Here is a 25,398-nt window from a genome sequence, read left to right on the forward strand (position 1 = left end):
AGGAATCTCACAGCCACCTGGTACCTCTGCAATCACGTCAGTCTCAGGCTGACTGGCTTAACAGGGCAGATCTGCAGTTGAGACAGTGTGGAGGAGGGGAATGTGTGTGTGTGTGTGTGTGTGTGTGTGTGTGTGTGTGTGTGTGTGTGTGTGTGTGTGTGTGTGTGTGTGTGTGTGTGTGTGTGTGTGTGTGTGTGTGTGTGTGTGTGTGTGTGTGTGTGTGTGTGTGTGTGTGTGTGTGTGTGTGTGTGTGTGTCTAATGGGAAAGGGGGTACGTGGGTGGAGGTTTGCTCACAGACATATGTCAGAGCTTCTGAACATGATGGCATGTCTGGAAGTGTGCAGACAAAACACTAATATGCACACGCATATGCACACAGACACACACACAGACACTGTCCTCTCTCACCCACTCCCTAGTTCTCATGCAGGGGGTTAAGGCTGACAGACAGAGTGAGGCTCCTTCCCAGTTAATGAGCCTATATCAGTGTGTTGTAAAGGTGTTTAGGAGTGTTTTGCTCTCTGTTGGTGGAAGTGTATATCTCGGTACATGGGGTTTAGCCTTGTACTCCTGACTCACCACTGTAACCTAGATACACTATATATACAAAAGTATTTGGACACCCCTTCAAATGACTGGATTCTACATCTCCACAGACACACATTGGCAGTAGAATGGCCTTACTGAAGAGCTCAGTGACTTTCAATGTGGCACTGTCATAGGATGCCACCTTTCCAACAAATCAGTTCATCAAATTTCTGCCCTGCTAGAGCTGCCCCGGTCATCTGTAAGTTCTGAAACGTCTAGGAGCAACAACGGCTAAGCCATGAAGTGAAGCCACACATGCTCACAGAACGGGACCGCTGAATGCTGAAGTGCATAGCGCGTAAAAATCGTCTGTCATCGTTTGTAACACTCACTACCGAGTTCCAAACTGCCTCTTGAATCAAGGTCGGCACAATAACTGTTCGCCAGGAGCTTCATGAATTGGGTTTCCATGGTGTCGGCTGGAGTGGTGTAAAAATCGCTGCCATTGGACTCTGGAGCAGTGGAAACACGTTCTCTTGAGTGATGAATAACGCTTCACCATATGGCAGGCTGATGGACGAATCTGGGTTTGGCTACCTGCCCCTATAAAGGTTGGTGGAGGAGGAATAACGGTCTGGGGCTGTTTTTCATGGTTTGGGCTAGGCCCCTTAGTTCCAGTGAAGGGAAATCTTAATGCTACATTATACAATGGCATTCTGAACGATTCTGTGCTTCCAACTTTGTGGCAACAGTTTGGGGAAGGCCTTTTCCTGTTTCGGCATGACAATGCCTCCAGTGAAAAAAGCTAGGTCCATACAGAAATGGTTTGTCGAGATCAGTATGGAAGAACTTGACTGGCTTGCACAGAGCCCTGACCTCAACCCCATTGAACACCTTTGGGATGAATTGGAATGTCGACTGCGAGCCAGGCCTAATCGCCCAACATCAGTGCCAACCTCACTAATGTCTTTGTGGCTGAATGGAAGCAAGTCCCAGCAGCAATGTTCCAACATCTAGTGGAAAGCCTTCTCAGAAGAGTGGAGGCTGTTATAGCAGCAAAGTGGGGACCAACTCCATATAGATGCCAATGATTTTGGAATGAGATGTTCAACGAGCAGGTGTCCACATACCTTTGGTTATGTAGTGTAGCTGAGCTTAAACAACTCTGTTAATCAGCCAGTGCCATGGACCAGCAGGACCATGAGTAGTTAGCATCTATACAACTAAAGACAGTCCTACTGTTACACATTTCTTGATGGTTTAAAGTTTGTGTTCTGCACGTGAATGCGTGTTGTCTGTCATTGGAACGGCCCTGGCAGGTAAGCTTATCCAGATGGACTTACAATGCTGTTAAAAAGTATTTGCTCCCTTTTTGATTTTCTCTATTTTTGCATATTTTTTATACTGAATGATATCAGATCTTCAATCAAAACCTAATATTAGATCAGTGGTGGAAAAAGTACTTAGGTAAAAGTAAAGATACCTTACTAGAAAATGATTCAAGTAAAAGTGACCCAGTCACCCAGTAAAATACTACTTGAGTAAAAGTCTAAAAGTATTTGATTTTTAATATACTTAAGTATCAAAAATCCTTGTCCCATCGCGCTCTATTGAGTCCTTCTGGCAGGCCGGATGCACGCTGACTCGTGTCGCCAGTTGTACGGTGTTTCCTCCAACACATTGGTGCGGTTGGCTTCCGGGTTAAATGAGCAGTGTGTCAAGAAGCAGTGCGGCTTGGCAGGGTCTTGTTTCAGAGGACGCATGGCTCTCGACCTACGTCTCTCTCGACCTTCGCCAACTCTCGACCTTTGCCAGTTGCAGCGATGGGACAAGACTGAAACTACCAATTGGATATCACAAAAAAGGGGTAAAAAGTAAATGTAATTTCTCAAATATACTGAAATATCAAAAGTAATAGTAAAAATCCTTTCAAATTCCTTGTATAAAGCAAACCAGAGGGCACAATTCCATGGGGCACACTCTAACATTCACTAGGCAGGTAGCCTAGTGGTTAGAGTGTTGGACTTGTAACCGAAAGGTTGGAAGATCGAATCCTCTGAGCTGACAAGGTAAAAAATCTGCCGTTCTGCCCCTGAACAAGGCAGTTACACTGTTCCTAGGCTGTCATTGAATATAAGGATTTGTTCCTAACTGACTTGCCTAGTTAAATATAGGCAAAACAAGCAAAGAAAACATTTGTGTTTATTGAGTCCTCCAGATCAGAGGCAAGTTCATTGGACCACTTTCCTGTCCTGCTAAGCATTCAAAATGTAATGAGTACTTCTGGGTGTCAGGGAAAATGTACGGAGTAAAAAGTACATGATTTTTGTTAGGAATATAGTGAAGTAAAAGTAAAAGTTGTCAAAAAATAATAATAGTTAAGTACAAATACAAAAAAAACGACTTAACTAGTACTTTAAGTATTCTTACTTAAGTACTTTACACAACTGTATTAGATGAAGGGAACATGAGTTTACAAATAACAAAAGAACATTCTATTTATTTTATTAATTTAATGAAATAAGTTTGTAATTGTTGTGTTTTTTGTTCACTCAGGTTCCCTTTATCTAATATTAGGTTTTGGTTGAAGATCTGATAACATTTTGTGTAAAAAAAATATGCAAAAGTAGAGAAAATTATAAAGGGGGCAAATACTTTTTCACGGCACAGTATCCATAAGGGCTTGCTAAATATCTCCAAATTCTTCCTGTCTAGCAGGGCAGCAGTGAGATGGCAAGTGAAGAAAGGCTCTGTGCTCTGCACTCGTCTGCCTAGCTGCAGGGGGATCAGTGCAGATCTTTATAAGCATGTCAGATCTCAAAGGCCTGCACCAATACAACACACACACACTGGGTGCACACACTCCTTCAGCACAGACACACCACATTCATGCGGCTCAGAGCTGCCAGGGATGAGATGCATAGAGCTCCAAACTGATTCCACACAACACCCGCCAGAGGCTAGAGGCCCTCTCTGAAGTGTGTGTGTTCGTGTGCGTGTGCGTGCGTTCGTGTGTGTGTAGACACAAGGAGGGGAGGACTGTACAATCACACACACCTTAATCTCTGGTATTACCACCATGACTGTGTAGCTCAGGGCTAATGCTAAAATAATCAAATAACAGTGGAGAGATGTTTTCCCTCCCCTTTCTACCTAGGCTTATATGTACCTTACATTTACACTTTTTGTTCATTTAGCAGACGCTCTTATACAGAGCGACATACAGGAGTAATTAGTGTTAAGTGCCTTGCTCATGGGCACATCGGCATATTTTTCACTTAGTCGGCTCGGGGATTCAAACCAGCAACCTTTCGATTACTAGCCACTAGGCTACCTGCCGCCAATGTACTGTACACTTTGACACAGATCACTGGGCATGGCCATGTACAGAATTTATAGTAGTCATGCTTAGACAACACACTAATACAAACCTAGCTCAAACTAAAATAGTCCCTTGGTAATACAGGGATGTATTTACATATAAACACGACACACACCTCTGCTTTTGGCAGCCATCGCAGAAAGAGTTGTATCTTGCAGATACATTTAGTCCTGGATCTGTTTGTTTGAGAATCACTGGGTAATAGATGAGCCGTCAACACTTTAGAATGAAATGGATTCTCATCTTCTGATTGCTAAATATGTTTTATATTATCTACACAGAAACCCAGAGTTTACAGCCGACAACAACAGGAAAAGATACAATGTAATCTCCTGCTAAAGCCCATTGCTTCATATAGATTTCTGAGCCAGGAAATAGTGTCTGAGTTTTGTCGTCAACATAACACTTTTGAGATGTCTGCTAAACGCTGCCCTGGTTCCTCAGACGTACACACACATACAGAATACACACACACAGACACACACACACAAAGTTACGTGCCAATGTTGCAAGCTCTGCTAGTGCTCCAGACAGACGGGATCATTAAGAGCTCATTACAGCACATGCAGTGACAGGATTCCAGCGCTCGGCTCACCACTTGTTTTTGTTCAGCCGTGGCCACAGGTGAGCCTGCTAGATGTGAAGAATTATCCTACGGGAGGGCATGTGGGAAGCTGTGTGTGTGTGTGGCTCTGCCAGAGCAGTAAAGCAAATCCCACACTCAGACAATCGGATACCATACCATTTTATTCTGGTTTTCTAAATGTGTATGTGTGTGTTCTAATGATATTCAGAGAATGCTGTCCATCTCCTTAAAGCACCCTGTGTATATTGTCTACAGTTTTTACCAGTCAAACCACGCAGACAAAGAGGCAAAGATGTTGAAGATGTTAAGATTAAATGGAAAGAAAATTAGATTTCAGGGAGACACTGCAAAAATAATCCTAGAAATTCCAGTTTTCCTCATTCTCTTTTCTAAAGGAGGCACACTTAACCAGCCTCAGACTGCTTTAACAAGGTCTCCAGACCAGAGCTGTTCTTTTAACTTAAATGTTTTTAGAAGAAAAAAAAGACAGTGTCAATTTAATCGTTGAATACAAAGTATTTTGCCTTTTGAGGTGGTATCATTTAACATGCTATTTGTTCCAACACCTGCGTTCCTAACTGGATGAATATCAGATACTAGCATAACTTTCCGCCATCTAGTCAATTGCTCGCTGCTTTGATGAGGGCCCAAGAAACGCTTTGCTGAGGAGGTGTGTGTGTGTGTGTGGGTGTGTGATGGCTGTGAGTGATAAAACACACTCTGGTTGTATTAATGCTCTCACCCCGATGAGGGATCTAGTCTTAATGATTCTAGCAGAGCAGGAAACAAAGGACCACCTCCTTGCTGCCCAGGACGATCCCATCTCAGCACCCTGTTAAGACCCCTCTAAAGACTGGCATGTCAGCATATGCCAGGAGACTGTAGTTCTGGGGTTATGGTAACCTCATCGCACATTAAATCAAGGCTAAGATAATACAAGAAGCTTCTCATTATGCTTCATAGAATGTACAGTATGATTCACAAGTTGGCATGCTAAGCCACTACACCTGGGAGATGTATATATGTGATATGTTACATGAAAACCATTTACTGGTGGTTACAGGACATGCTGTGAAGTACTCCTCCAATACATCAAAACTGTTCCAATGGCAAATATCTGCAGCCATTCTACTGTGGTGAAATGTCAAACAGCTGAATCTATCCTGGATTCTCTCTGGTTGTGAAAATCCTGCTAGCTATAGTGAGGCCCTACCCCTCCTCCCTTGTCCACAGGGACCACACTGTTTACTCCACATAAACAAGATGGCTGGCCCCCTAAGCAAACGCCTGCGCCAGTCTCTATCACTAACAGCCCTGATCAGACCCAGAGCCCTTAACCGCTGGTCCAGTGTCAGATTTGATTTAATCCTCCTAATGGTAAATGTTAGGATGTGGAGTTGGGTAATCTGGATCTGTGTCTAGCTCAAGCCTCAAACCCACTCTAACAGCCAGCAGGACATGATCAACCAATTATAACCAACAAAGAGTCACTGTGAGACACAACAAGCATGCCAGTCCCTGGAGCAGGCAACCAGGCACATTGCACATGCTTATAGATGGCAAGGCCATGTCTCTGTTTGGAAGTAGCAGATGTGGTTACTGGGTAGTTGTGTTGGTCTGTGGGTCGTTGACTATATGTCAGGACAAGACCAGAGAGAGGTGACCATGATGTGAGCCTGGTAGAAAGGCTGTTGGCTACAAGCTCCATTTGGGCATCAATGCATGCTGGTCCGTGCCAAACCCGTACAGGAAAGGAGCTCTATGGCCAAACGCAACCAAAACTAGCGGGAATCCAGACCAGCGACTAGTGATTCCGTTTTACTTTTACAGGGCTGTATTTACATAATATGTCAAAGGCAACCATGGAGTTTATTTGTTATGGTGCCTAAGAGCTGCACTTGTGGTCACTCTATTTTTTTGACCTTAGGATGAATTACTCAAACTGAAAATGTTTTTGTTCACCAATAAAAAAAATATTCTCTTTTGAAGCCATCTCTCCACAGTCAAAAGAAAAAGAGAAGGGAAAGCAAGTTTTTTACCAGACTCAACTGTTTGTGTTAGTTATAATTTAACATCAGAGCCGGGTCCAGTATTACATTTCAGCAATTACAGCCACTACATGTGTGCATGAGCAGTCTCTATTGACTCTGAGGAGAGGGGAAAGGGAAGGAGGGAGGGTGCGGGGCTCTCAAATAGAACGTAGGATTTTTCAGCCAATGTGTTTGTTTTTATTCATGTTAAAAGTGAGGGCTCAAAAGACATATAAAATGTCCCACATAGCTGAGCCAAGGCCATGTTCCTCCCCTCTCTCTCTCTCTCTCTCTCTCTCTCTCTCTCTCTCTCTCTCTCTCTCTCTCACTCTCTCTCTCTCTCACTCTCTCTCTCTCTCTCTCTCTGTCTCTCTCTCTCTCTCTCTCTCTCTCACTCTCTCCTTCTCTGTCTCTCTCTCTTTCTCTCTTTCTCACTCTTTCCGTCTCTCTCTCTCTCCTTCTCTGTCTCTCTCTCTCTCTCTACTTCTCTGTCTCTCTCTCTCTCCTTCTGTCTCTCTCTCTCTCTCTCCTCTGTCTCTCTGTCTCACTCTCTTTCTCTCTCTCTCTCTCTCTCTGTCTCTCTCTCTCTCTCTCTCTCCTCTGTCTCTCTCTGTCTCTCTCTCGACTCTCACATTTTCTTTCTTCGTAGCGACGCCTAGGGCCTAAGTGAAACAGGAAGCCAGCACAAGCCCGGCATTCACTGTGTTTCAATGACACGCTTCATTGCGCCAGGCGCATTACATGTCTCTGAGGCGCTGCCGGATCCGGAGTCACGAGGAAGAACGCCATCTTGGTTTGAAATGTCTCAGCAGACGCCCTTTCATCTCCAACTGCACTTCAACTGCAGATTGTGTGTTTATTTGTGTCCTCCCAGCCATCAGTGGCGCCGCCCCAAAAACGTTAATATTTGTGACGCAGCCGTTGTCTCCTACCAATCCTGCACCTACCCCTTACCCCCTAATCTCTGGCCCCGCCCGGGGGCCGAGCCTCTTATTAACAGGGGTAATCTGTGCCGCTGGTATTGACGTTGTCCACAGGCCAATCAAAATATTTTTAAAAAATGTTTATTTTCTTGAGCGAATTGCACCAGCTGCTTCGAAGCCTTTCTGAATAACCCCATTTATGTGTAAGAATTTCCCATTGTGGGGCGAAGCTCGGAACCTCTCAGTGGCTGAGTGCTGATCTGGGCCTTTGGAGAGGAAGTAGAGTAGCTCCGAGGGTGAGAGAGCTTTTACACACCTCAGCCCCAGCCAGCCTGGGCCCAGTGTGGGCATAGGTGAACGACCCCTCCCTCCCTGTTCCTGGCCCCTCTCAAGGTCAGGATCACCACTGCTAATATAGCGGTTAGGATGTTGTTCCTCACCTCATACTGTAGCGTAGTGTTACTGTAGCAGGATGAGGGCCAGGGACATGACCAGAGTACTCTCCAGGCCTTAGTTAATGTATGTTAATGGAAAACTGCCATGCAAATATGTATGCCTATGAATCTGTATGTGTACTAGTGTTTATGAGAATGTTTGTGCGCGTGTGTGTGTGTGTGTGTGTGTGTGTGTGTGTGTGTGTGTGTGTGTGTGTGTGTGTGTGTGTGTGTGTGTGTGTGTGTGTGTGTGTGTGTGTGTGTGTGTGTGTGTGTGTGTCTGTGTTAACTGTCTGAGACAAGAGGCATGAAAAATACAGAGAGAGGATAATTGAGGAGGCTTGGACTACATATACATATCACCTGAGACTATTCACACTATATAACATCTTCAAGAACAGCTAAGGACAACATTTGACACATTCTGTTTCATAATTGTACATTAATAGATAAAACTGTCATACAAATATATTAACAGGAGATATATGACAGTGTCTCTATGAATCTGTATGTGTACTAGGGTTTGTATGAGAATGTTTGTGCATGTGTGTGTGTACAAGCATGGGTGTTTGAGGTCCATGGTTCGTGCAGGTTGGCTTGTAACAACTGCCCCATCTCAGACCGAGAGCAAACAGACACTATTTGCATGTCAAATTGTCAGCCTCCTGCGGTGTGGCCGTTGAGTGTGAACCAGGGTCCCACGCGCTGCGCCAGTAGGGATTCTTCTCTCCCTGACAGGCTGACTGGACAGGCCAACAAAGGCCTCACACCTCCGCTCACCAGCCCCTTGAGAGACCAAAATATTCTTGTTAGCTCCAACAACCCATCAGCCCTGCTTTCCCAGGCCCTCTCTCCAGTCTCACTCCAGTGAGAGCTCCCCCTCTGCCCTTCTCTCTGCTCAGTCAGCACAGACAGACCTGTCACAGGTAGACAGTTCCCCAAACATGTTGCAAGCTTTTTTTAGGGCATTGAGGAGACTCATTAAGTGCACATAACTACAGAATCATAACCTGAAACAATTATCTCTAAATACCTTGTACTTGTACTGTGCACCAGAATTAGAAACACTCATGTTATGAGGTTTTTGTCATACCGCACAGATTCAGTACCTGCCCAGGCTACAGTATTAGCAGGCTAGTGTCATGTCTAAATTCTCCTTAATTAACACATAATATCTGTGTTCATTGCAGCCCTGTGGTCTGACCAGATTGACCCACCAGCTCTGAAGACATGCAAAGTGGAGGACGACCTCAGATGGTCAAGTAAGAGAGATATAATATATACTCTGCCCTGGGTCCTATCCTCCAAAACTCATCTGAATCGTCTTTCTTCTCACTTGTGCTTTCTCTCCATTATTTTATAATTATCTCTCTCTCTCTCTCTCTCTCTCTCTCTCTCTCTCTCTCTCTCTCTCTCTCTCTCTCTCTCTCTCTCTCTCTCTCTCTCTCTCTCTCTCTCTCTCTCTCTCTCTCTCTCTCTCTCTCTCTCTCTCTCTCTCTCTCTCTCTCTCTCTCTCTCTCTCTCTCTCTCTCTCTCTCTCTCTCTCTCTCTCTCTCTCTCTCTCTCTCTCTCTCTCTCTCTCAACAGTACGAAGTAAACACAACAAACATTCTGCTCTCCTTAGATGACCCCAAATTTTTTGCGTGTGTGTGCAGGCCAGTATGGCAAGATGTTTGCAAGTGTTGTTTGTTGGTTTCTGAGGCTCAATCATAACATGCCAGGCCCAATCATGGCACAGTATAAGAGGTGTGGCGAGCAATAAGAGATTACCATAATTACCAGTCTTGGACTACATATACATATCACCCAAGACAATTCACACAATATAACCTCATCAAGAGGAGCTAAGGACACAAATTGAGAAATTCTGCATCATAATTGTACATCAATAGTTAATCAAACATTTTTCTGACACAGTGCAATGAATATAGAGATATTGGAAAAGCTCGAACTATGGGTATGGCAATGGGTGTTCCACTCGTTGTGACATTTTTGGGAATGTGTTTCGGTTTGCCCTCAGGGCTCTGGATCCCAGAACATTCCAGAACACCCCGTAGCTCCCCTCTCCCTCCCTCCCTGCTTCCCTCCATCATGGTGTTTTGGCACTCTTCTTCTCCTGCCTCACAGCCACTCAGCCACCCACCCGTCCTCTTCCCAGAAACCACCGCACCAGACCTGCTGAGTCATCTGCTCACACACCCTTCCATGTTACTCCTAGATGCTCCTTGTACTCACACACCCTTCTGTAGGACTGATCAGTTGGGCTTGCTGGAAGTTTTCAATATGTTTGATGAGGAAAGCCCCTGGGGTAAAACAGTATTTTAGGTGTGACTGTCAGTGATTTCCAAAAACAACAGAGCAGTTTCATAATTTTCCCCTGATTTAGAATGAGGAGATGGAATGTATAGATTGGCAAATTCCCTTGCCAGATATTCATTTCAGAGCAAGATATTCACTAAGTTGTGAAAAGTAGAATTGACGTTTGATGGGGACTATTGTTATTGAGGTTGAGGTCCCAATGTCTAATCATGAAATTCCAACCCAATTCCAAAGAGACTGAAATAGAAATAAATTAGTATGACAATAAATAATACATAGGAGTGTACATGCCACCTGGCCAGATCTTGCAAACTCTTTAGCAATAACAAATATTAATAGAACCCATCCAGGTAATTTAGTTATCCAAACTCCTAAATCATATCTGGTTCGTTGATACATTAGGAAAATCTCTGTGTTTTATCATCACAAACTCCCTAATGCCTCGATCGTGTTGCTAGTGATAAATAGGGCCATGCAAAACTTGCTTGGCTCACATGTTACAGTGGCTACCATGGATAGGTCTTTGGGGTTGTTGACGTGTTATTCTATTTGCATCAGATGCGAAGCTCTGACCCCAAGGCCTAAGCGCTTATACAAACATCTACAGATCATTTGTGTTCATTTGTGTCTCCTATTCTTTGGCTTGTGGACCAACATGATTTGCCTGGCTTTGTATTGCTTGGCCATACTGATGTCAACTGTGACCATCCTTGTAGCATTTGGTCAATAATAAAAACTATAAAAACTCTCATCACATCTCAAATCAGTGATGGTCTGGGAAGCATGGGACAGTCACTTGTCTCTGGCTGCGGTCTGTGGGGGAGATGAAAGGAGAATAGATATATCTCTCCATCTATCTCTCTCTGGGCCAGCCTGATCTGAGGTTTTCTTCCTCTCTTTCCCACCTCTCCGCTCATTTGCCTGAGACACCATTCCCTGGGTGCTATTTGTCGACGTTTGCATTCAGAGTAAACATTTCACAGGTGAGCACCTGGATTTGCATCCCTTCACCCCTCCACACACACCTCGCTGGCGGCCTCTGCTCGTCCTTATGTTAACAACCAAAATCAGTTTCTCCCATAAGCAAATGAGGCAAACCTCCCTCCGTATCTGGGTTACACGCTTGACTGTGGACTAGTGGACCTCAAAGAGAGAGAGTGTGACAGCGAGAGAGAGAGAGAGAGAGAGAGAGAGAGAGAGAGAGAGAGAGAGAGAGAGAGAGAGAGAGAGAGAGAGAGAGAGAGAGAGAGAGAGAGAGAGAGAGAGAGAGAGAGAGAGAGAGAGAGAGAGAGAGAGAGAGAGAGAGAGAGAGAGAGAGAGAGAGAGAGAGAGAGAGAGAGAGAGAGAGAGAGAGAGAGAGAGAGAGAGAGAGAGAGAGAGAGAGAGAGAGAGAGAGAGAGAGAGATTTCCCCCGCCCTGCTGTGTGGCAGAACTCAATATGGGAGCACGCACACAAGCAAGGGAGTGAGGGAAAGGGAGGAACGCACTAGAACACTGTGTTCTCTTAAAAAAAACTTGATTCCAAGCCACCACTTTTAGAGTGGGAACATCACAGACGGTGGGCCGCGCCAGCCAGCCCTCTGGGGTTCATCCCCTCTCATGTCCCTGCAATTTAGTCAACACGTTTCAGCTGAGCCTAATGGAGATCATGTGTTGGGTGGGCCCCTGCTACCAGCTAGGCCCCGTCAGGACCCTGTGCCATAGATCCACCACTCCTCCTCCCCAGTCCTGCGGCAGAGCCTAGGGCCTAGGTCTATACCTAGCTGGCAGAGAGAGGAGGAGGTGGCTGTGTGTGGATCAGGGTAGCAAACAGGGTGAATAGAAAAAGAAGATTGCAAAACTGTGGTTATGTTTGTGAGTATGGCGTTATTTATCTAACCCACTCCTCTAGGGGGAGCCGCTGAACTGCTGAGAGGGGAACGGTTGTGGTGGGTGCTCTCTGGCTGGCTGACCGCCAAGGTTGTGACACAACACAACCCCATTAAGGTGTTTTGATAAGTGTCCAGTTGAGTTTCCCCTGACGAAATACAGGAGCCTGTCCCCGCCACAATTTAGTCAACACGATTCAACTGGCGACAATTAAATAGAGATCATGTGTGGGGTGGGCCACAGCCACCAGAGCCATCAAGTCCCCGTGCCACAAATCCCAGCTCTACCCTAAAGCATATATTCAGCAGGAAGAGACAGAGAGAGAGAGACAGGGGGGGCTGACTCCACTTCTCCCGAATCGACAGCAGCTGAAGGTTTGGATTTTCCTTGCGTGAAATCAGATATGGGGCCCGACTCCGGGGCCTGCTAGACTCTGGAAAAAGAAACAGACCCCTAACCCTCCTCATGCACCCCCCTTATCCGGAAAATAAGAGAATTTCAACTGCAGAAAATAAACGTGTCCCTGTAAAAAATGAAGCAGAAGCCGTGGAAATTACAAAGGAACAGATTTTTTTTGTTGCTGAAAATATACCCAGTTCTCCAGACGTAGGGGAAAGACATTTCAACAAGACTGTGGCACGCAAGTTCAGCATCCTACCCCCTCAGGGCTGTGGCGTGCAAGCGCTTGCTGTTTCACAAATACAGAATGTCTTGGGAGAGGTTGAAGGTAGCTGAAGGATGGGACTAAAAACAAACAAAAGAGAACTATTGTAAAATATACTGTGTCAGTAAAATGTGTACAGTATGTGTAAGCTGGAAGTAGAAGCCTAAGTGTTGTTGTCTATGGGGAAATTATAAAGGAAGATATATTAAAAATATACTTTACATACAGTGGATTCGGAAGGTTTTCAGACCCCTTGACTTTTTCCACATTTTGTTACGTTACAGCAGTATTCTAAAATTGATTCAATAGTTTTTTTCCCCCAAATCAATCTTCACACAATACCCCAGAATGACAAAGCAAAAACAGGTTATAATTTTTTGCAAATGTACTAAAAATAAAAAATATCACATTTCCATAAGTATTCAGACCATTTACTCTGTACTTTGTTGAAGCACCGATTACAGCCTCAAGTCTTCTTGGGTATGACGCTACAATCTAGGCATACCTGTATTCTTCTCTGCACGTCCTCTCAAGCTCTGTCAGGTTGGATGGGAAATGTCGCTGTCTCTCCAGAGATGTTCAATCAGGTTCAAGTCCGGGCTCTGGATGGGCCACTCAAGGAAACTCGAAGCCACTCCTGCATTGTCTTGGCTGTGTGCTTAGGGTTGGTGTCCTGTTGGAAGGTTAACCTTTGCCCCAGTCTGAGTTCCTGAGTGCTCTGGAGAAAGTTTTCATCAAGGATCTCTCTGTACTTTCCTCCGTTCATCTTTCCCTCGATCCTGACTAATCTCCCAGTCCCTGCTGCAGAAAAACATCCCCACAACATCATGCTGCCACCACCATTCTTTACCGTAGGCTTGCTGCCTCCAGATGTGATCCTTGGCATTCTGGCCAAAGAGTTCAATCTTGGTTTCATCAGACCAGAGAATCTTGCTTCTCATGGTCTCAGAGTCTTTAGGTGCCTTTTGGCAAACTCCAAGCGGGCTGTCATGTGCCTTTTACTGATGAGTGTCTTCTGTCTGGCCACTCTACCATAAAGGCATAATTGGCTAAAGTGCTGCAGAGATGGTTGTCCTCCTGGAAGGTTCTCCCATCTCCACAGAGGAACTCTGGAGCTCCGTCAGAGTGACCATCGGGTTCTTGGTCATCTCCCTGACCAAGGCCCTTCTCCCCCAATTGCTCAGTTTGGCCGGGCGGCCAGCTCTAGGAAGAGTCTTGATGGTTCCAAAATTCTTCCATTTAAGAAAGATGGAGGCCACTGTGTTATTGGGGACCTTCAATGCTGCAGACATGTTTTGGTACCCTTCCTCGACACAATCCTGTCTCAGAGCTCTACGGAAAATTCCTTCGAACTCATGGCTTGGTTTTTGCTCTGACATGCACTGTCAACTGCAGGACCTTATGACCACATGTGTGTGCCTTTCCAAATCATGTCCATTGAATCATGTCCATTGAATTTACCACAGGTGGACTCCATTAAAGTTGTATTTTAGAAACATCTCAAGGATGATCAATGGAAACAGGATGCACCTGAGCTCAATTTCAAGTCTCATAGCAAAGGGTTTGAAAACATATTTTAATAAGGTATTTCTATTTTCCCTTTGTCATTATGGGGTATTGTGTGTAGATTGATGAGGAACATTTTTAATTTAATCAATTTTAGAATATAGCTTTAACGTTTTTAAAAAATGGCAAAATGGAAGGGGTCTGAATACTTTCCGAATGCACTATATATACAGTTGAAGTTGGAAGTTTACATGCACCTTAGCCAAATACATTTCAACTCAGTTTTTCACAATTCCTGACATGTAATCCTTGTAAAAAATTCCCTGTCTTAGGTCAGTTAGGATCACCACTTTATTTTAAGAACGTGAAATGTCAGAATAATAGTAGAGAGAATTATTTATTTCAGCTTTTATTTCTTTCATCACATTACCAGTGGGTAAGAAGTTAACATACTCTCAATTAGTATTTGGTAGCATTGCCTTTCAATTGATTAACTTGGGTCAAACGTTTCGGGAAGCCTTCCACAAGCTTCCCACAATAAGTTATGTGAATTTTGGCCCATTCCTCCTGACAGAGCTGGTGTAACTAAGTCAGGTTTGTAGGCCTCCTTGCTCGCACACGCTTTTTCAGTTCTGCCCACAAACTTTCTATAGGACTACGGTCAGGGCTTTGTGATGGCCACTCCATTACCTTGACTTTGTTGTCCTTAAGCCATTTTGCCACAATTTTGAAAGTATACTTTGGGTCATTGTCCATTTGGAAGACCCATTTGCGACCAAGCTTTAACTTCCTGACTGATGTCTTGAGATGTTGCTTCAATATATCCACATAATTTTCCCCCCTTATGATGCCATCTATTTTGTGAAGTGCACCAGTCCCTCCTGCAGCAAGCACCCCCACAACATGATGCTGCCACCCCCGTGCTTCACGGTTGGGATGATGTTCTTCGGCTTACAAGCCTCCCCCTTTTTCCTCCAAACATAACGATGGTCATTATGGCCAAACAGTTCTATGTTTGTTTCATCAGACCAGAGGACATTTCTCCAACAAGTACAATCTTTGTCCCCATGTGCAGTTGCAAACCATAGCCTGGCTTTGTTATGGCAGTTTTGGAGCAGTGGCTTCTTCCTTGCTGAGTAGCCTTTCAGGTTATGTCGATATAGGACTAATTTTACTGTGGATATAGATACTTTTGTACCTGTTTCCTCCAGCATCTTCACAAGGGCCTTTACTGTTGTTCTGGGATTGATTTGCACTTTTCGACACCAAAGTACGTTCATCTCTAGGAGACAGAACGCGTCTCCTTTGAGCAGTATGAGGCTGCGTGGTCCCATGGTGTTTATACTTGTGTACTATTGTTTGTACAGCTTATCATGGTACCTTCAGGCATTTGGAAATTGCTCCCAATGATGAACCAGACTTGTGGAGGTCAACAAATGTTTTTCTGAGGTCTTGGCTGATTTCTTTTGATTTTCCCATGATGTCAAGCAAAGAGTCACTGGGTTTGAAGGTAGGCCTTGAAATACATCCACAGGTACACCTCCAATTGACTCAAATGATGTCAACTAGCCTATCAGAAGCTTCTAAAGCCATGACATAATTTTCTGGAATATTCCAAGCTGTTTAAAGGCACAGTCAACTTCGTGTACGTAAACTTCTGACCCACTGGAATTGAGATACAGTGAATTATAAATTAAATAATCTGTCTGTAAACAATTGTTGGAAAAATGACTTGTGTCATGCACAAAGTAGATGTCCTAACCGACTTGCCAAAACTATAGTTTGTTAAAAATACATTTGTGGAGTGGTTGAAAAACAAGTTTTAATGACTCCAACCCTGTATATACAGTACCAGTCAAAAGTTGGGACAAACCTACTCATTCAAGGGTTTTTCTTTATTTGTACTATTTTCAAATGAGTTGGTTTGTCCAAACTTTTGACTTGTACTGTGTAGTTTCTATGCCATCCAAATCCACATTTTACACTGAACCCATCAACACCAAATCAAGTGGAATCAGACTGTGTGTGTGTGTGTGTGTGTGTGTGTGTGTGTGTGTGTGTGTGTGTGTGTGTGTGTGTGTGTGTGTGTGTGTGTGTGTGTGTGTGTGTGTGTGTGTGTGTGTGTGTGTGTGTGTGTGTGTGTGTGTGTGTGTGTGTGTGTGTGTGTGTGTGTGTGTGTGTGTGTGGTTGGCAAGTAACTGCGTCACACCTGTTGTATTCACAATGTCTCTTTTAAGCCACTGAAGCTCAGGACAAGGAAGTCAAAGTCAAACAAATTCTAGAGCATACATTGCATACCTACATTCCCACCTTACCCAGTATCAAACTGCCACTACTGCTTATGTACAAAAAATCAGCTACAAATAGACAGAACATTATGCAGCCCATTAGCCTATGTACAGTTCATCTAGATAAAATGTATGCCACTAAACTACAGGAGGTTGGTGGCACCTTAATTGGGGTGGACGGGCTTGTGCTAATGGCTGGAGCGGAATTAGTGGAATGGTATCAGCTACATCAAACACATGGTTTGATGCCGTTCCATTTGCTTGATGAAAGCCATTATTATGAGCCGTCCTCCCCTCAGCAGCCTCCACTGCACTAAACCGTGTGCAATTGCATATAGAGAATTGAAGGGATGACTTACTGTATATAGTTGCAAGATAGCAAGATGGGGAGACTTACGGCACTTCACAATAACTGGCACACCTGCATGTTGCATGCCTCGTTAACCGAAGGCCACGTGTCTGGTTTCCGTGGGGTTCATTATTAATTGCTGCATGACAAATTTAAGATTATAAAAAGTATAGGCAAACAATCATATTTTTCAATCCTTGCAGTTTACAGTAACGACAGTTGGCCTACTTAATGAAACATAGCTTTGGCAGGATGCTATTAGGCTACAATGCAAATTGCGCCCGTCTTGTAAAATCTTGGCCAACTATAACTGTTTTAGGTAGTAATGTAACCCTAATTTATTGACTTAATTATCTATCACTTTCTGTGAGGGCCCATTGCTAAAGAATCGAGTTACAATGACGTTCCTTTCTATATAGTTTAATTCGAATAGTAGCTGTAGTAGCTGTAGTAGCTGTAGCACATAATTGACTCAGGTGAATCCCCCGCGCAGGTGAGCATGGGGAAAGGTATTGTCAGAATAAAAGTCCCTGACATAAAGTCTAAATGGTGACACTATAATAAAAGTCTCAGAATTCTGATTATAAAACATATTTCTTATTCCAAAACCCTGGCTACAGTAACAACAAACCAGTCAGACAGTACTCAGAGATGAGTGACAGTTATCAGGTGTTCTATGGCTCCCATTGGCCTACTCCCGTTGGCCTCCAATAGGTGATTGACTGCCGCACCCTGAGCAAACCTTCATTCTTGACTGCCTGCCAAAGAGAAATTAAACTGATCAAGAGAGCGATATTAAACTGCCGTTTATTGGTTTATGGAAGCCTACATCACACAAAAAAAACTAATCAAATGTTTGTCTGTCACATTAATCAGCTGATGCTGTCACTATTGTCAATATTGGTAATTGTAAGTGGAGCCCCACTGGGCATAAACTGGTTGAGTCAATGTTGTTTCCACATCATTTCAACCCCCCAAAATCTATGTGATGTGGATTTGCAAAAAAAGTCATCAACATAAGGGAATTTCATGTTTTTTTCATCCAACTTTTAACCTAAATCCAATGACATGGCGATATTTTTTGTTGATTTCACGTTGACAACTCAACCAACTGTAAATCAAAACTAGACGTTTGACTGACATCTGTGCCCAGTGGGTCCTTTATGGGTTAACTATGTCTGATTCAACAGGTAGACTAGCTGAAGGCCTAGGTGCATACATTAAATGCATGGTGTGTGCAGTCATGTCCTCATCTGTCCTTGTATGCGCCTATCAAACCCAGATACTACAGTACAGTAGGTGGCAGCAGATGAATGAGAAGACTGAGACACATATACACACACAGCTCATGTTGTGTTTGGAAAGAACTGCCAGATCAGCCTAACCCTGCAGTCATGCCTTGGTTTTTGTGGGGCAGTATGGTGTTGTGCTTAAGGAAATAAACTGGTGACAGGAGCTGCTCCAAATCCCAGCGAGGAAAACTGCAGCGTCAAACACTTGAGCATGATCTGAATTTCCTCTGTCAGTTGAATAAATTAGGGAATGCGTGGAAATTTGACTCAAAACAGCTGGCTTTTGTGTAATGTGTTACCTATGCGACTACACTTCAGGATAGTTTAGCACTGACTGGTCTGTGACATTGATCCGGTTTGGTTACTTTTACAAAATACACAAATACATAGAACACACACATTCTCTCTCTGACTCTCTCTCTCTTTCTCTTTCTTTCTCTTTCTCTCTCTCTACCACTCTTTTTCACCAACTTGGTCTCAGAGCATTTCATATTATTCTGTACATAAATCCGAGACACTCCATATCATAGGTTGGAACCTACATAATTTTCCAATCATTGCATTCTGAACAGAATGACAATTTGTTTTTGTTTGGTTCCACTGTTCCAACCAGCCAAATAAAGTTCTGAACCGGTTCGAACCCCCAAAAAAGTTCCCGGTTTATATCGCATCTTTCTGTTTCTTTTTGAACCTGTGAAATCAACCTTTTTTTTACATTTAGCTCATTGAATTACTTCACCAATCAGTACGGATAGAGTAGGCTAGTTGTTTACACGGTGATGGACAGTGTAGCCTATGGCACAACATGCAACTGAAATTTTGCGGGTGGGTAGAGAGCGAGAGAGAGTTGAGGAGGAGGCTTGAAGCACTGGGCATCTTGTTATGACATGCATTATCTGAATTAGGTCCACATAATTATACCTAGGAGGAGTGGTTTCTATGGGGGTACTTTGAATGTCCTTTGAGCTAGCTAGCTAACAAGTTGTGTGTGTGTAGAGCGGTAGCAGAATTAAAACACATCTAACCTTTTTGTAGTTAATAAATCCAACTTGAAACGTGATAACTAGGCCTCCTTAACTAGCATTGAAAGAGTTAATCCATTATTTTCTAGCTAATTAAAAAAGCCTATGCTTCGGAGGGGGGAGGAGAGGTAGCCTAAACACGCACACACACAGGCAAATATTTTTAGCTTGCAGAGAGACACTGGAACAAGTTTCTGAGTGACAGAGTGAAGACAATGCATAGGCACTTTTTTGTGCTTTGTTGTGGAACTAGAAAAAAAAACTGGAACTTAAAAGAACATTATTAACCGTTTCCCATGCTTTTAAAATAACTGTTCTCTTCTGGAACAGTATGGAACAGTATGTTCCAGGTTCTGTTTCTGTTACTTGAAAATCTTTGTTACTTTATGCTTTTCGGTTTCCTGAACCAGTTCCAACCCCTGGTATGTATTAATTTCTGGATGTCCATCCTCCATTTAGTATGATATGTTATAAATTGCAATTCGTATGATATGTTAAGAATTACAATTCGTACAATATATTACGAATTAGCAATACGTATGATATGATACGAATTCCAATTTGTTGTGGCTAGTTTTAGCTAGGTGGCTAATGCTAACATTAGCTAGGTGGCTAACGTTAGCTAGGGTTAAGGTTAGAGTTAAGATTAGAGTTAGAAGTTAGGTTAAAGCGTTAAAGTTAGGAGTTAGGTTCAATGGTTAATGTTAGGGCAAGGGTTAGCTAACATGCTAAGTAGTTGCAAAGTAGCTAAAAAGTAGTAAGTAGTTGCAAAGTTGCTAATTAGCTAAAGTTGTCCATGACGAGATTCGAACATGCAACCTATGGGTTGCTAGATGTTCGCGTTATACGCTTACGCATCCAGCCCGACCAATCACCCTCCTTTCATTTTTGACTTAAGTAATCTTCTGTCTTATGTAACCATACCAAACGTAACATATTACACTCATTTGAATGTCTTGGATTTACATATACTATGTAACATCTAGTCTATGAGACCGGGCTGCTCTCTCCCTCCCTCCCTCCCCCTATTTGTGTCTGAATGTGACGGTTATCTCTGTAGTTTCCTGTTCCCTCTCTTCAGTGTGATTTATGTAGAATTACACAACAGCCCACAATGCACAACAAGCTCTCAGTGTTAGCTCCTTTTAATTATTTGAAATAACAGAGAATGATGTTACTGTAGGTTCCTCTGGTTTAGCTGGAATGGTTGTGTAGGAGGACTGGGAGTATTCTGAGGTTGAGGACTCTCTCATAACTTCACAGATTTATTTGCTGATGTGCTATCACAGCTTCATGACTGTTACTGACCTGTTACTGTCAGTTCATTACTTCTAACTAGATAGTGTTTGTAGGGTTGTAGATCTACACTGTCAGTTGGGGACGTGGTACTTTACTACAGCTTCCTGTCAGTGGAATGAATTCTGACTCTCCCTATCTCACTTTGACTCTGAAACATTTTCATGGGCAGGTCATGTATGACATCTATGTGCACCAGGAGTCTCTAAACCAAATGTGTTGTTTCTCTCTCCCTCTCTCAGGTCCCACCGCTGATCTCTTCCCCCAGAGGACCTCCTTCCCCTCTCTGTCCCCGCTGACTGACCCCCGTTTCTCAGACCCACGTATGCACTACCCAGGAGCCTTCACCTACTCAGCCAACCCCTCCAGCACGGGCATCGGAGGCCTCAGTGTGACGGGAATGTCTGCCTCCTCCCGCTACCACACCTACCTGCCCCCGCCCTACCCAGGCAACCAGAACCAGGGAAGCCACTTCCAGTCCAATTCCTCCCCCTACCACCTGTACTACGGCACCGGGTCCGGCTCCTACCAGTTCTCCATGGTGGGCCCAGGTGGGACCGGGGGTGAGCGCTCCCCCAGCCGCCTGCTGCCCTGCTCGGGGGCCTCAGCCTCTGGAGTTGGCAACAGCCTGATAATCCAGGGCCTGAGCAACCAGAGCGAGGGGGTGGAGGCGGATGGAAGCCACAGCAACTCCCCTACGACCATGAGCGGGTCTGGACGCATGGACGAATCTGTCTGGAGGCCCTACTGACTGTTAGACAACTAGAGGATATGTAGGACAGAGAAGAGAGAGAGAAAGCAAAAGTCAAGAAGTTATATGAAACAAAAAAAGATGAATCCTTCCCCCAAAAATAAATGTTGCATGTTTGTCTTTTATTTATCCCGCACTCGCTTCGTACCCTTTTCCTAGTTGACCAAAGACATTCAATGTCTGTCAGAATGCCATGGCCAGAGGTGGCCTTTATGAAGGCCATGGGTACACCCTGCACTGTGACAGGGACTATTCTCTGAGACTCTGAAAGCCATACAAATCTCATTATTTTCAATTGATGAGTAAGAACTGCAAAATAACTGCAAATAGATGTTATCGTGTTAGAACAAATAAGCCATAGTAATATACTGTATCGGGTTCTTCTGAAAAACAGGTACAACATGCATACCATAGAGTATGAAAAGGCAAAACTTTCACATCCATTCATTCTATGCAGCTGATGAACGGTAAAAATGCAAGTGCTATTGTGGCTGATCAGCCAACGAGACCAAAACTATCCTTATCCCTCAGATAAGGGATACCTTTCTTGGCGTTACGAGCTAAACATCCAGAACAGTGACTGTACTGCCTCAACGGCCTTTGACTGTTATGTGAAAACAGAAGTCAAACAGGATGTTTGCTTCACATGACTCAGAAACTGCCCTAGATGACTTGTGGCTGTATTGCTAATGTATACATGTCAATTGATCCTGAAGCTTTTATTTTGTGAGCGGTTTGGAGATTCATCCATCAGTCCATGAAAGATCATCAAGAACAATCCATCGTCTCAAAGTAGTTATGCATTGCTTGAAAATTGCATTTATTATCTATACTAGGATGGATCAGTCCTTGGAGGTACAGTAAGCAATGCTTATTCAAAATGAACAACATTATGTATTTGAGTGAAACTCCCCTGTAAAGTCGTTAATGTATTGATCATCTATGTAGCAGAACAATAGCTGATATTCTGAGGACTGTCCAGGACTTTAGCAGAGAAGTGGTTTTTTGAAGCAGGAATTTTATGGATTCCTGTCTTTTTAGTTTCTTGGACTGTTTTCTTTATTTTTACTCATGGTAGGCCTATATATTTCTTCATTGTGTCTGCAAACTGTTCTAGTGTAGTATGTCTGAACTAGATAATACAGTTGACCTTTTTTATATTTATTTGAGCCAAATTTGAGAAAATGTTCACTTATGCCCAAAAACATTTAGCATTTCTCTCTACCTTATCTTTTTTATATAAATATTTTGTTTATTTGTTGTTTAATATAAAATTTGAATTTGTGTAATATATTTCTTCTAAATTATGAAAAAAACTAAACTTTTAATGTTATTTTGTATTTCAATGTAGCTTCGATGCACTAAAAACATTCATGATATTCAACCATTAGAAGCACAGATCCCAACATTAAATCCAACAATCACTTTATTTACAAGATCCCCCCTTAAACAGTCGCCCAATCACCAACCCCCAGCCTCCTTGAGTTCACATTTTTCCACTCTTTTAAAGAAGAAAATAAATACTTAAGACACACAACCCACATTATGTGGCTATGCAGATCTTGTTTCTTTGTTTATCACTGAAACCTCAGACTATGATTGGCTTAATCTCAAACCACATTGGCATGTCTGAAGTGGCTAACTAAACAGTAGAGATGGAGTGGGCTGATTTTCACACGTAAGCACACACACACACACACACACACACACACACACACACACACACACACACACACACACACTTTCTGTGCTACAGGTGTGATTGTGCACATTCTCACAGACCCAATGGCCTTTCCCACCCCAGGGGGACACAGAGGGTAGGGATGAAGATAGAGGGGGTTCAAAGTGGGATCCTCTTACCAACACCAAGGGCAATCCTAACTAAAAACAAGCCCTTGTTGTGCACAGGTCCCTTTGTTCTGCATGAGCTGTGAGTCCTTTGAAGCCTTTCTGACCATGTTTTCTCTCCTTCCTATTGTAATTTATTGATCATTAGTGCCTGCAGCTCAGGGCACTGCACAGGATTCAGATGTCAGGACAGAGCAACTTTTTTTGTATGAGCTGTGCTGAGCCACTTAATTAATTGTGTCAGGTGTGCCATGTTAAGAAATTGAGGTGTTTTGGTGAAAAGGAGGAGGAGAGTTGTTGTGGCTTCTTAAGAGCAGATATTATACCAATTAGAGTTGGTTTAGCGACCCCCAATCTTTGAGCGCATACATTAAAAAACAAAAAATATTGCTAGCATTTGTAGCTCAGAAAAAAAGTTAAGCTAACTCTATTGACAAATCTACTACCTTATGCCTTATTTTTGTTTAAGACAATCAATTATATAAAGATGCATTCCTAACTCTTGGGGAGTAGAGGGAAAGAATAGCATGTTCTTATAATCACTGTGTTCCTACCCATCCCTTTGGGTTTGAAGGCCTAACTTTAGATTGGGCAAAATTCATGCAGCTATGAGAAATCAAAGATGTACCTGATATCATATGGTTATATCAAAACCAAAGAAAGGCCTGTAATATTGTTACATTAAGGGGTTTGGATTTGTTGTTTTACACAAAATGTCTCGGTTGGTTTCCATTATCTGTTGATAAAATGTCCATAACTCTTAAGAAAGAGGTGTGTATATCATGAGGCATTTGCAAAACAGGGAGGTTAAATTGTAGAATTACATTTTATTTTATGTTGGATAGAAAAGCACAAAGCTTTTGTTTTGTTTAATGTTTATTTTAAACAACCTCTCCATTTTGTTTTACCATAATGTTAATTCATTTTGCTCAAAGCATGTATGTCTGAAGCTATGTTAATTTAATTTTCATCCATGTAATATCCTTAAAGACTCTGTATTAAGTGCTTGTAAAGTGTGCAGATAGTGTAGTTTTTAATCATTTTAATTAAAAAACATCAATTTCAGATTTTTCTCAGGATCGTTTGTATTCCAATTATAATATGACAAAATGATGCATGTATATCAGTTCCCCTTAATGAGGAGAAAATCTAGGCTATGTCAACACAAGTAATAAAACTCTATAGCATTATAGATCCATTGAGCTATATATTACGGGTCTCAAAAATATTTCCGCCCACATCCTTCACAAAAAGCTCTCACAGTCTCACATCAGAATAGTTTCTCAAACGCCACATTTCTAAGTTGTTCCAAACGTCAAATTTCAAAGTGTTTAAGGTTAAGTCTAGGCATTAGCTCTGCATTTTTAAAGGTTAGTGTATTGAACATGAGGGGAGACAGAGAGCTGGTTTCAAACGCAGGGCGCAGCAGGTGTTTAATTGTAAAAGACCACAGGAGGAGGCAGGTAGCTGGGTCCAGGGGCAGGCAGAAGGTCATATACATATAAGTGTTAAGTTTAGGCATTAACTGCAATTCTGACATTCAATATTGAAAAGTCTCAATTGTAAATACCTCTATGATTAGCAAGAGAGAAGGTATTGAAAGTGAAGAATGTAAACAAGTAGGCACATGCTATAATTCACCTCTAGAAATACAAACAGGATCACCTCAGCAGACTAATGGGTACAGTATAAGGGAACAAATGTTCAATCAAACCCACTCCATTCCAATTTATTCCGTTCCAGCAAATTCCATTCTCATCCAATACTCTCTTAGGCTCAGAGCCGTAAATACCATAGACTGTGTACCATGTCCCTACAATCTCTATATATCTCTCTATATCTCTCTCTCTCTAAGTGGTGGTTACCCAAGCCTTCCCTCTTCATTATCCCCCAGTCTCCCATCAGTATGCCACTCAATGGCAAATTACCCACACTTCTCAGTGCCTCGCAAAACGCCACATCTGTCAACACGGCTGTACCCAAGGCATAAATAGAGCACGTCCCAGGAATCCGATACCACCCTGGCATCCTCCGCGCAAAACACATCAGCAAGTTGTCACTTGTTAAAAAACAAAAGAGCAAAAATTAGGAATGTCAGCATTGTTTTCCACTGTAATATTGGGTGTTAATTTATGCATTGCTGATGGCATCTATTTAGCTCATTTGAGGTCTGCCCACAGGATTAAACACTTGAGATCTCTCTCTCGTAGGGTGGTCTGATATCAAATGAGTTCAGTGGTTAACCTGAAATACAATACCCACAATCCCTCACTCTTAAACTAATCCCACCTGTTGAGATTCCATGAAAAG

General features: G+C 43.0%; 1 protein-coding gene across 4 annotated transcripts in view; it reads left to right on the plus strand.

Moving 5' to 3' along the window:
- The window catches only part of LOC110498012 (runt-related transcription factor 3), an 84,773-nt gene extending 60,620 nt beyond the window's left edge, over window positions 1–24,153 (plus strand). For all 4 annotated transcript variants that reach the window (XM_036954937.2, XM_036954936.2, XM_090211400.1 and 1 more), the window contains 2 exons: window positions 9,075–9,146; window positions 20,732–24,153. In XM_036954937.2, coding sequence (XP_036810832.1) covers window positions 9,075–9,146; window positions 20,732–21,240 — 581 coding nt within the window. In that variant the 3' untranslated portion in view covers window positions 21,241–24,153. The remainder of the gene's footprint in view (window positions 1–9,074; window positions 9,147–20,731) is intronic.
- The last annotated feature ends 1,245 nt before the right edge of the window (window positions 24,154–25,398 follow it).

This window comes from Oncorhynchus mykiss, chromosome 19 (assembly GCF_057628025.1).
Source record: "Oncorhynchus mykiss isolate SJ-2025 chromosome 19, ASM5762802v1, whole genome shotgun sequence".
In the NCBI taxonomy this organism is placed as follows: domain Eukaryota; kingdom Metazoa; phylum Chordata; class Actinopteri; order Salmoniformes; family Salmonidae; genus Oncorhynchus; species Oncorhynchus mykiss.